Source organism: Sycon ciliatum, chromosome 4 (assembly GCF_964019385.1).
Source record: "Sycon ciliatum chromosome 4, ocSycCili1.1, whole genome shotgun sequence".
Lineage (NCBI taxonomy): Eukaryota > Metazoa > Porifera > Calcarea > Leucosolenida > Sycettidae > Sycon > Sycon ciliatum.
Window position 1 is genome coordinate 22,922,785 of NC_088646.1, and position 11,671 is coordinate 22,934,455.

The following is an 11,671-nucleotide window of genomic DNA, read 5'->3' on the forward strand; positions in this document are numbered from 1 at the left end:
TGTGTGTGTGTGTGTGTGTGTGTGTGTGTGTGTGTGTGTGTGTGTGTGTGTGTGTGTGTGTGTGTGTGTGTGTGTGTGTGTGTGTGTGTGTGTGTGTGTGTGTGTGTGTGTGTGTGTGTGTGTGTGTGTGTGTGTGTGTGTGTGTGTGTGTGTGTGTGTGTGTGTGTGTGTGTGAAGACTTGGCGAAGCGCAGCGGCATGCCAGCCTCGCTGGAGGAGGCCATTCGTGCGAATCGCCTGCGATGGCTTGGTCACCTTGCAAGGATGGACGACACCAGGTTGCCAAAGCAGATCCTGTTTTGGGAGGGCACTAACACGCGGCCCCGCCATGGACCCAAGCGTCGTTGGAGAGATGTGGCAGCTTCAGACCTGCGTGCGACCGGTATCCCGGAGGCGCAGTGGTACCACCTTGCTCAGGACCGGAGGGACTGGCGCGAACGTAGCCGTCGGAAGCCACCAAGCCAGCCCCAACCAAGAGTGTTCGTCTGTGTCTGCGGCCGCGACTTTCGCCGTCCGAATGATTTATCCCGACACAAGAACTACTGCCTCGCCTAATAGCTATCATCGCCTTCGGCGATGGGCTTTCCAAAGGTCCAAAGGTGTGTGTGTGTGTGTGTGTGTGTGTGTGTGTGTGTGCATGTGCGTGTGTGTGTGCATGTGCGTGTGTGTGTGTGTGTACCGTACTTGCGCGATTAGAGCCCTCTCTTGAACAGTACCCTAGTCTCCAAGAGCCTGTGAAAAATAAAGCCCTCTCTCGAATAGTGCCCCCCCCCCCCCCCCGTATTGTAACCAAGCCCGTGTGCAAGTTTGGTGTTCTTTTGCTAATGTTCTTGGCCATTGCTTTGCACTGGTGTTTTCAGGAACAAAATCGCAGGTCTTGTTCCCGTTTCCGTGGAGTCGTGAGCGTTTACAGTACACTTTAGGCTCTGTTTTTCTTTGTTTTATTCTGGATGACGCAAATGTACCAGCGATGAAAAAGTAGTGCCCTCTCTTGAATAGTACTGCCCCATCTGTGATGGACATTGAAAAAATAGTGCCCCAGGGGCACTAATCGCGCGAGTACGGTATGTGTGTGTGTATGTGTGTGTGTGGTGTGGTGTGTGTGTGTGTGTGGTGTGGTGTGTGTTGTGTGTGTGTGTTGTGTGTGTGTGTGTGTGTGTGTGTGTGTGTGTGTGTGTGTGTGTGTACATGTGCATTTGTGTAACAACCATGACTAACTGTACTACTGTGGCATGTGTGTGTGTGTGTGTGTGTGTGTGTGTTCCACACAGAGCAAGTGAATACCACTGACAACACTCACAGCAGCAGAGGTGCCAGTTGCTGTACAGGCGCAACAGCAACACCCACTCTTGTATGGATCTACCTGGGGAGCGACTTATTTTTCAAGCTATGCATTCTCTTCCTGTACAATTTTCCTCGGAAGTAGCTAGTACATCCATAATCCCCTCCCACTTCCGATGCTGCCACTGCCGCCGATGGCAGTGCCACTGCCGCCGATGGCAGTGCCACTGCCTGACTGCAACAATGAGCAGTCCATCGCCGGTAGTGTATTTTTTAGTGTGTTTACTTGATCAGGCCCGTAGCAGCCCCATTTTGGTTGGTCCGGCAAGATCCGACTTCGATGCTCCCCCCCCCCCCCCTCCCCCCGAGCCCACACTCATACATATGCCGGTACATGTACAAAATGTACATGATTGTACATGATTGTATGAAGAGTACATAACCCCCATGTACTCTTGATTGTACATGTACATGTACTCTTGATTGTACATGTACATGCATGTAATCGTGACCATGCAGAGTGACATAGGGCGAGAAAAGGAAGAAGGACGTTCGGCATGAGTCAGAAAAAAGGGCATCGCATGTTGTGTCCGTCCAAACAGAACTTGTTGAAGCCTATGAAGGCATAGCAACCGTATCTAAATGCATGTGATAAAAGAACCAGAATGGACCTTTGGAGGAGGAGAAAGGATATTGCAATGGAAAATCTTTGGTACAAACAAACTCTATCTAGAAAGAATTGGAGGAAGAAAAGAATCAATACATTTCAGGAAGCACAGAGTAGGAACATTCACAGGCATGACTGTCCACATGACCTTCAGCAGGGTCATACTCCTGATGACATGTAGGTCTACTACTAGCACTACTATTTCTACTCTTGCTACTACAGTGGTCCCTCTATAATCCGGCACCATTTGTGCCACGAAAATCTGCTGGATCAGGGAGGGTGCTGGATTAACAAATCTGATCTACTGCTGCAATGTGCATCATAGAGGACATTTGGCGACTGAAAATTGTGCCGGTTTATCGAGGGTGCTGGATTAGAGAGGGACGACTGTACCTCTATACTACTTATTGCACACATCGATCCCATCAATGGTACCGGGTGGACATCCTGAGCTGCTCACATCTGTGAGGTTCGTTTTTTTTGTTTTTTTTTGGTCGAATATTGGTCCAGCAGCTGCCGGACCGCCTGCTACGGCCCTGTTGATTTCGTTCTCTTCATGAAAATTCTGCTAGCTTAGACTTGAACCTCGAACGTTCTTTTTGACTGAGAAACAGAGGGTACCAGGTTCAAGTCCTGCTTGGAAGCGGAAGGATTTTTTTCAGCCGTGCTGCGACCCACAGTTAATTGAGAACTCGTGGCCTGGCACGAGGAAAACATGGATGCAGTGAATGGGATTTTCGGTCTTTGACCACATGCTGGTGAGCTGATCTACTCACCTCCCACCGCTTTAGGAGCTGCATCTGCGCCTTGATCCTTGGTTCTTTTTGACAATTTCTGTTTGCTGCCAGCTTTTAAAATTATGTCGATTCTTTTTCATTACTACATTCGGTTAGGGTTTCGCGTACTTGGAATTTTTTGATATTCATCCTAGTCTTTCTTTGTAATGTTTCCTTGGAGCAATACAATCTCTTCAAGTCGATCTATTTCCAGCGGGGTTCGTTGTTTCTGTCTTTATTCACGGTGGCGATTAGCATTGTGAGCCGACGTCGACACCGTGGGTACACCTGTTGGGTGCTGGGACGGCGCCAGCAAGGAGAGCTAGCGGGTTTCTTGATTTCTCTTGACTGGAATGAGTGCAATCAGAGCGTTGGGCATGTGTAAGTGTGAGTATGTTTAAAATAGTACATGATCATGGTGGACACAGTGACGACCTGTAGACTCTACCTGCCGTCTTTGAGCATTGACTGTAGGATCGCACACGGTATGCATGCCGCTGGCGCAGACCTTTGCTTTGTGCACTCGAGTGTAATGACTAATGTCATACAGGGGCAGATTGTAGCAACAGGTCACGCCGCTAGGGTATCAGGATGAGTCGGATTGACCTTGGCCGTTCTGCCCAGTCTATCTCTTCACATCGACCAATCAACAAAACATTGCGGCACAGAATTAATGGATGTAGTATGTCTGTGATCGACGATTCGTCATGAACCATGTCAATTACCTTCGCCGCTTTCACTTCGGGCTTCCTCAATGGCAATGCAGTAGAGGAGCTGGTTGGCACAGACATGTAGCACCGAGTTGCTACGGTCACGATGGACCTTTACGTCCAGCATAGTCAGGTGATCATTGCAATGACCATGCAGAAATCTCTCTTACAACACACAGTAGTACACAGACACACACATATACACACGTGCAAGCACGCGCGCACACACACATGCGTGCGCAAAACACACACACACACACACACATACATGGACGTGCGCGGGTATAATTTGTAAATAATAAGCCATAAAGACCCCCAGATCAGACAGACAGTAAGCTTAGCCTAGCCAAGTAGAGGGGACGGTTTCAAATAGGACATAGGGTCCAAACAAATTTGGCTGTCAAAGCATCCCGGTATCGAGCCGTCCCCTCTACATGTAGTGTAGTTGGCTCATTCCTTGGTTAGTTACCGTATTATCTCTAATATAAGCACGGTCCTTTATTCTTTCAATGTACCTCCGCCCCGTGCTATTATTGGAGACGTTCCTTTATTGGAGACTGTTCCATTATTATTTCAACCTCATTTCAGAGGCTTGTTGCCATGCCAAATTCATGTCAGACACACACATTTCAGGGTTTTTTCGCCGGTACAGATAATGAATTTACGCGGTGTGCTTATAATGGAGACTGAGCACTTTATTTTTTGAATGCCGCCCCAAGGTGTTCTATTATTGGAGACGTGCTATTATTGGAGACTGTGCTTATATTAGAGATAATACGGTATACGGTTAGTTATAACCTAGTTTGTAGTACACTGTCATGTCCATGTATACAGTCATGCCATACCCTTTCTAAGTTTCTTGACTCGCTCCTCAGTCTACAGACTACAGTCTACACAACTGTACACTGTACAGACGAGCACAGTGTCAGTCTCCACTGGCACGGCGATCCTACGGAAATCCGTAGAGAGATTTATGTATGAAAGTTGCCCTCGATCCCCGGCGCGTACGACATACGGATTTTCATACGTAATTACGTAGAGCGAAACCTCCCTAATAATGCAGCGTTTATAGTGCTAAAGGTGTTACGTGTCTACACAATCACAAAGTCATGCAATGCATAGTGCTCAAATGCCCGGAATGGGAGGAGCGTAGTACCGGTACGCAAGAGGTACACAAAAGGAGTAAAATAGGGCTGTTTCGTTGTTACTCAAAGTGTCATGGCAAAAACCATTCATCAGACAACATCTCATGATCATGATTGTAGCCGATTGTTGCCAAAAACCTGGGATTTCCCGATATTATCCACTATGAAACTCGTTATGCCGCTCAAACCTCACATAATGCTCGTTTTGTTCCTTTCTAATGCTCCATATATAATGCTCTGATGCTCGGATAGTCGTATAATGCCAAATATAATGCCGGCATTATCCGCTGGACCCTAGAGGGTAGCAGCAATGGTGAAGACTGTGTTGGTAGAACAGGCTTGTAGGTGTGGGGAAATGCAACGATCCTGCTTCAGTGTTTGTTTTTGATTGAATTCATGAATCCATCCTCATAATCACCGCACCATGCCATACTACTGTAGCACTTGCGTTAGTAGTCGCTATGTCCCAGGTGTCGTCCACTTAGTTTTTTGAACAGTCGATGGGTGAGGGCCTTGGAGAACCTGGTACGAGAACTCGTACTCCTCGATTCGGCTCGAATCCTTTTTACCGTGGCTCTGAGCTGAATAAAGTTGTAGTTGGTAATAATCGTGACTATTTTGAACTTGTAAGTTATAGTTGCTGGGTACATCCCTAGGCCCTGCGCACGACAACATACTAGTATGCACTTTGCAATCAACCACAAAATGTTAGAAAAGAAAAAAATACTTGTTTTTAAATCTTCGGCCAGTATGACTGCTACATGCAGTACTATTCACTTCGTCTTGGCCTGGGGCTTAGACATGGGGGAAGTTGCCAAACAGCGGTGGTGAGCCCGCCTTCCGGCACGGGGAATTCAACTAAATAATTATTTCCCTGCCGGCGCTCACTAGACTTCGGAACCACACGAACGAGGGGAGAGAAACGGGAAAGGAATTAGTTGCTTGATGACGCCGCTCCAAAGAGCACCACGTCTTTACTGCGCTTTTACGTGAGAAACGCTGTGCTTTTTCTGTTTCGCAAAGAAACATCTGATCAGGTCGTAGGTCTTGCCTCAACGAACTGTTACTTGACAGTTATTACGCTGATGTGAGGAAACAGAAAGGCTGCCAGGATCAGGAATACTGAACGGAAACCCTTTTCTTGCACGTGCAGTGTAAGTCTGGAATGCAACGCGGTCTATAATGGGTCCGGAATGCATTGCCCCTTGCAATGTTTTTTTCTGTTTGGCGCGCATGAGCAGTGCTGAAACCGAGACCGGCCTATGGACTATGGTCGACCGGTCGCAGGTTGAGCTACTCTTGAGTCTTGCCCCGCCTCCACTGCTTCGGCTGCCATCCTTATGTGTATCTCTGTGCGTTTTTGCCGGTGTTTGCACCATGATGGTTTGTGGCTATGTTGTAAAAAAAAAAAAAATGTGAAGCTGCGGTACGCGCACGCGGTCCCATCTTCACGAGATCCAACAAGATTTTGGACGCGGTTTTGAAGGCAAAGAAGATGGCGCCTCTCCAACTGGCGCCATGGCCCATGGACACGACCCTCACGAACATTCTGCTTTTGGCATCGAGTGGGGCGATCGTGCGAGTAATCAGTTACTAGTAGCATGCGCTAAAATTGTAGGCTAGCAATAGCTGCAACTGCGAACGCGACACCGTTCCAAACAGCAATGCTTCGAAAGCAATAAAATTATTACTTGTACAATGTTGCACCTACGCGTATATGGCTATTTATGACATATTCCCACAAGTAATACAACAAGGACAACATTGCGTCATGTAGTAGTAGTAGTACATGTAGTAGTAGAATTTATTATTTTGATAGGGAAGGCCCTACAGACGTTGTCGTCTTGTTACAGGGAACCCTAAGTGCTCTTTACAAAGCGAAACAAAAACGGATAGATGCTCAACCTGACGACACGAGACAGGCAGAGAATTCCACCTACATGTATCAGCGCCAAGGAAAGAAATGGAGAACATGCCATATCTAGTGGTAGCAGCGGGCAAAGAAAGTGAAGAGAATGATTGCCCTCTAGTGCGCCTCTCGGTGCAAGTAGCAACTGACTGGAGGGTGAACATTGAGGAAAGAAGAGGACATGTAAGCTGATGAATACAGCGGAAAACAAAAATAAAAAGCCTCAAGTTGAGACGAGATTCGAGGGAGTATAACTTAGCGTGTCGCAAAACAAAGACAGTCGGGGTACGGCGAGGGAGACCAAAAACCTGTTTCATGCTGATATGACTTAAAGTAACAAGGCGAGAGTATAAAGATGGTGTAAGACAGTGAGCATACGAGTTGCTGGCGTATTGGATTGGATGAGGGATAAACGAGAGAGCTTGGAAGCTCAGGGCCCTACGCTATGCTTTTTTGCCTTGATGACCTACATGTAGACAAAAAAAGCATAGGGAATGTTATAAAAAAAATCTTTAAAAAAATCTTTTTTTTTTAGACATAACCTGGGATTCGAACCCGCACTATCGCGCGCCCTGCATGCATCCCCCGATACACTTCGCATACATACTAATTCTTCCAAGTTGTTTCACATTGTGATCTTGCATTTGAAAGCCCTATTTGAATATGCATTGTGGCCAGCCGTCTTTGATGGCACGGTACGGTAGGGGATAGGTACGGGACAGGTACGATCGAGGGTAATACGACACCGTCTCCCTACCGTACCGTACCATCAAACACAGCTGGCCACATACAGCTGCCCGCAATATTCAAATAGGGCTTTCAAACGCAAGATAATAACGTGAAGCAACTTGGAAGAATGGGTATGAATGCAAGGTTTATGGGGGAATGCATGTAGGGCGATAGTGCGGGTTCGAATCCCAGGATATGCCTGAAAAAAGATAGGAGAATTGAAACATCCTATGCATCCTATGCTTTTTTGCCGTCAGATACGGATAGCGCCAGGCGTGACACAAACAAACAAACACACAAACAAATACCAAACGAGAGAGCTTGGAAGCTCAGGGCCCTACGCTATGCTTTTTTGCCTTGATGACATAGGGATGTTATAAATTCTTTAAAAAAATACTTTTTTTAAAAGACATAACTTGGGATTCGAACCCGCACTATCGCGCCCTGCGGCCTGCTGCATGCATCCCCCGGTCTTTAAAAAAATCCTTTTTTTAAAGACATACTGAGTACATGTAACTTGGGATTCGAATATGCATTGTGGCCAGCCGTCTTTGATGGTACGGTACGGTAGGGATAGGTACGATCGAGGGTAATACGACACCGTCTCCCGTACTGTACCATCAAACACGGCTGGCCACATACAGCTGCCCGCAAAATAGGGCTTTCAAACGCAAGATCATAACATGAAGCACTTGGAAGAATGGGTATGAATGCGAAGTGTATGGGGGAATGCATGTAGGGCGATAGTGCGGGTTCGAATCCCAGGATATGCCTGAAAAAATAGGAGAATTGAAAAATTTATAACATCCCTATGATTTTTTGCCGTCACATACGGGATAGCGCCAGGCGTGACACAAACTTACAAACAAACAAACAAACAAACACACAAACAAATACCAAATAATAATTAAAGCTGTGTGGACCCTGGCTAGCGCCAGACGTTACTGAAGTAACGTCTTCTGCATAGCTACGGGAATTAAAGCTGTGTGGACCCTGGCTAGCGCCAGACGTTACTGAAGTAACGTCTTCTGCATAGCTACGGGAATAAAATATTCGCTTAGTTGTGTGGTCTACTGTGACTGTACGGCGGCAGCGGCGGAATGCTCCTATCTTCTTATAAACAGATGTCATGCGCCGCATGCGGCATACGCAGCGCAGACTGTAAACAGATTGGTCAACTCTGTGAGTCAGTGCTGTCTCCATATCGGCGGCCATGGCTGTTGTATCATGAAAATGCACAGAATGTTTCCGTACTAGCAGCTGCTAGTATTTCCCGCGCTTGTCTTACTTGGCTACAATTCTCTCCGCTCCAACCACCTTGGCCCAGTTTACATGGTAGCGCAACCGGTCGACAGCTGCTCCATATCCGGGCCGCCAGGCTGATTGTCTCCTCTACCTAGTTCTGTCAAAGCCAAAGGCGTCCCTACCCCCGGCCGTGGCTGTAGCTAATGACCATGGCGTCCATCCCGTCGACGAATTCAAGACCTCTCTTGTTCCTTGTACTGGCTATTGCAGTGGCTTATAGCGCTGGTAAGTGGAAATTGCTTCCCCCTTTTAGTAAACTGCTTCTAATCGGTAACGACCGTGATGTTCTTCTGTTTTCTGCCATAAGGCTTTGCTTTTTGGCCATCTTGGAAACTACCGTAATGTATAATTCTGTTTCGAAGTTGCAGTTCCTGACTACGATGGGCCAGTGCAAACGCGCCTCGAAAGACATTTCCGGTCTTCTTCTCCTCTGGCAAGCCGTTGCTGTTGCCATGCTGGTTATGGGGCACTGATTCCTTCTGCACTCCCCTATCAGGGAATTTCGAATTTGTTCGACCATTCCCCATGTTTCGATAGCAAAGAACGATTTGCGCCCGAGCAGAAGGCTTGTTTGGTGGATTTTATTTGAACTCGCAAGCCCAGCGCTCCTTGTGAGGTATCTTCTTGCTTCGGCTCGCAAAGACCAGTACATCGGATTTTTGTTTACGGTTTCTAGGACATCGGGTGAAGTGTAGCGGATGTGCCGTCACACTAGCACTGTAGATTCAACGCATCGTCGACTGGGCGCATCATCTTCAACTTTATTATTATTTTACAATTCTCCTGGCCTTGACTAGCTAGGGCTTGGCCGGCCTCGTTACTTTGTCACCTGGGTGTGCTGTGTGCGGTCTTTGCGGCTAGAACAGGAACGAGAGAGAAAGCGGAAGGTCTAGCGACATTGTGTCGGCTTGCTATTACAATGAACTTGCACTTTTCGGTGAAATAGCTGCTGCTGCCGCCGCAGCGCGGGCTTGGGTTGTGTTGAAGGAAGACGATCGCTAGCTCAATGGTGGACGTGGTCATCAGCACACAACAATTGCAGTAGGACGGACCGCGGGCACTTGCAGTAGTCATGGTAGTGGCGAGCCACTACAAAGACCACGTACTGGTACTAACATGTTTTTCGATTTTGTTACAAGGTTGTAGTCAGGAGCACTACGCGTCCTCGCCTTGTAACATGCTGTCAAAATCGAAAAACATGTTAAACTACCAAGCAAGGCTTCTGTATGTACTGGTACTAGTAGTTGATACTGCAGTACATGTACAATGTAGATCTCAGTACTGTAAGACATGTTATTATAACGAGTCGCAAATTTAACGATTGTCCAAAATTCATAGGTTAACGAGAAGATATGTTAATGGGGAAGTTAAGGCAAAAATTAAAATTTCACCAGTTGTAGTCTTCGGGGTGCTGAGTCGAATGGTCGTGGTCCGAGGAAGCTGAGACGCTCCCTTCCTACTTGAATCCCAATCGAACTCGCGCACTTCCACCGAAACTAGGTGACTGCGCCCTACTAGATGGGGATTTGTATGCAAAATGTCACTAAAAGCGCCATTTCGTTCTTATAAAAGCACGGATGACCGCGATTGGCCCATATGTTGTAGTCTTTTGGACGCTGAGTCGATTGGTTTTGGTCCGAAAAGGCTGCGATGCATCGTTCCTCCTTTATTCCCAATCGAACATGGTTGAACAAGCGGTCACGTGCTCCTGCGTACACCAGTCAGCTGGTCACCGTGCCTGCAGGGTACAACTTACTAGCCTGTTTGACCTTTTTTGGGTGCAGTCCTGTCACTCGAGTTGAACCTTGGTGTGAAAGTTGTCGCCTGCTGGCGTGGTGACCAGGTGATTTGGGCACCCAGGAGCACGTGACCGCTTGTTCAACCATGTTCGATTGGGAATAAAGGAGGAACGCTGCATTGCAGCCTTTTCGGACCAAAACCAGTCGACTCAGCGTCCAAAAGAGTACAACATATGAGCCAATCGCGGTCATCCGTGCTTTTATAAGAACGAAATGGCGCTTTTAGTGACATTTTGCATACAAATCCCCATCTAGTAGGGCGCAGTCACCCAGTTTCGGTGGAAGTGCGCGAGTTCGATTGGGATTCAAGTAGGAAGGGAGCGTCTCAGCTTCCTCGGACCACGACCATTCGACTCAGCACCCCAAAGACTACAACTGGTGAAATTTTAATTTTTGCCTTAACTTCCCCTTTAACTATCTTGCACTATTCTGCCATATCCACACACAGCATACATGAAGCAGTACGGCCTCAACGGATCTTATTATAACGAAGAAATGTCATCCGTTAAAACGTTAGATTTGCTTCCTCGTTATATATACATGTCTTACAGTACATGGCTGCATTTTCATTTTCCACCTCCACACTGCCCTTCAGGCTTCATGCTAGCTGCCAAACATGATAGTCAGAGTAAAACAACAGGATTTCCTACTCATATTGGTGACATGTGACTTTATCCGTGCAGAGTCAAGCAGTGGAAACAATAGTGAGGTTTTGCATTCCGAAATTCGGCAAAAGATTCGGCACGCGGGAGCGAGGTTGAAAATGCACTCGAAGATTTGGCGTGTTTGTTCGGAAAAGGCTCACTTTGCCGAAAGTATTTTTCGGAAGAAATTTCTTGTAGAAGAGCGCTAGCGCGTGATTTATTCAAAGAAGTTTCTGATCTCAGCATCGCTTCGCAGGCGTCTTTGGCGACATCAGCATCGTCAGCTACCTCTGATTGCTCCTATCCACTGCCTGTCTACTCTCTTTCGCCTGCAGTGCCCTCACCATCATCGGTGTGGCTGAAAAGACGAGGCGATATGCATAAAATTTGACTTGGCCATGGAGTTAGTTCTTCTGAGGCAACTGAGGAGGCAGATTTGGCCCTCGACTCTTTGGGCGATCAAAGGTTCGTTGGAATCAGCAAGAAAAGGAACACGGGACAGGAAGCTGCTGATGCTGGAGCTCACGAAATGAAAACACATGATCTTCGACTTGCAAAACAAACGTTCGTTCAAAACAATTTGACATCTGATGTCGACAAATGAGCAAAGAACGCCGAACCGAAATTCAGAATGCAAAACCTCACTAATGTGCAATAACGGAAGTGAATGAAGGATGAAAGACTCTATTGTTCTTTTTCACTATTTC

At 47.1% G+C, this 11,671-nt stretch overlaps 1 protein-coding gene across 3 annotated transcripts in view; it reads left to right on the top strand.

Annotated features, from left to right (window-relative positions):
* LOC135815087 (uncharacterized) overlaps nucleotides 1-11,671 on the top strand; it is a 52,706-nt gene that overhangs the window by 35,836 nt on the left and 5,199 nt on the right. For 2 of the 3 annotated variants that reach the window (XM_065328327.1, XM_065328325.1), the window contains one exon: nucleotides 1,271-1,640. The exons of the other annotated variant lie outside the window; for it this stretch is intronic. In XM_065328327.1, the coding sequence (XP_065184399.1) occupies nucleotides 1,271-1,289 (19 nt within the window). In that variant the 3' untranslated portion in view covers nucleotides 1,290-1,640. Of the gene's footprint in view, nucleotides 1-1,270; nucleotides 1,641-11,671 lie in introns of those variants that run through there. 3 annotated transcript variants of the gene reach the window in all.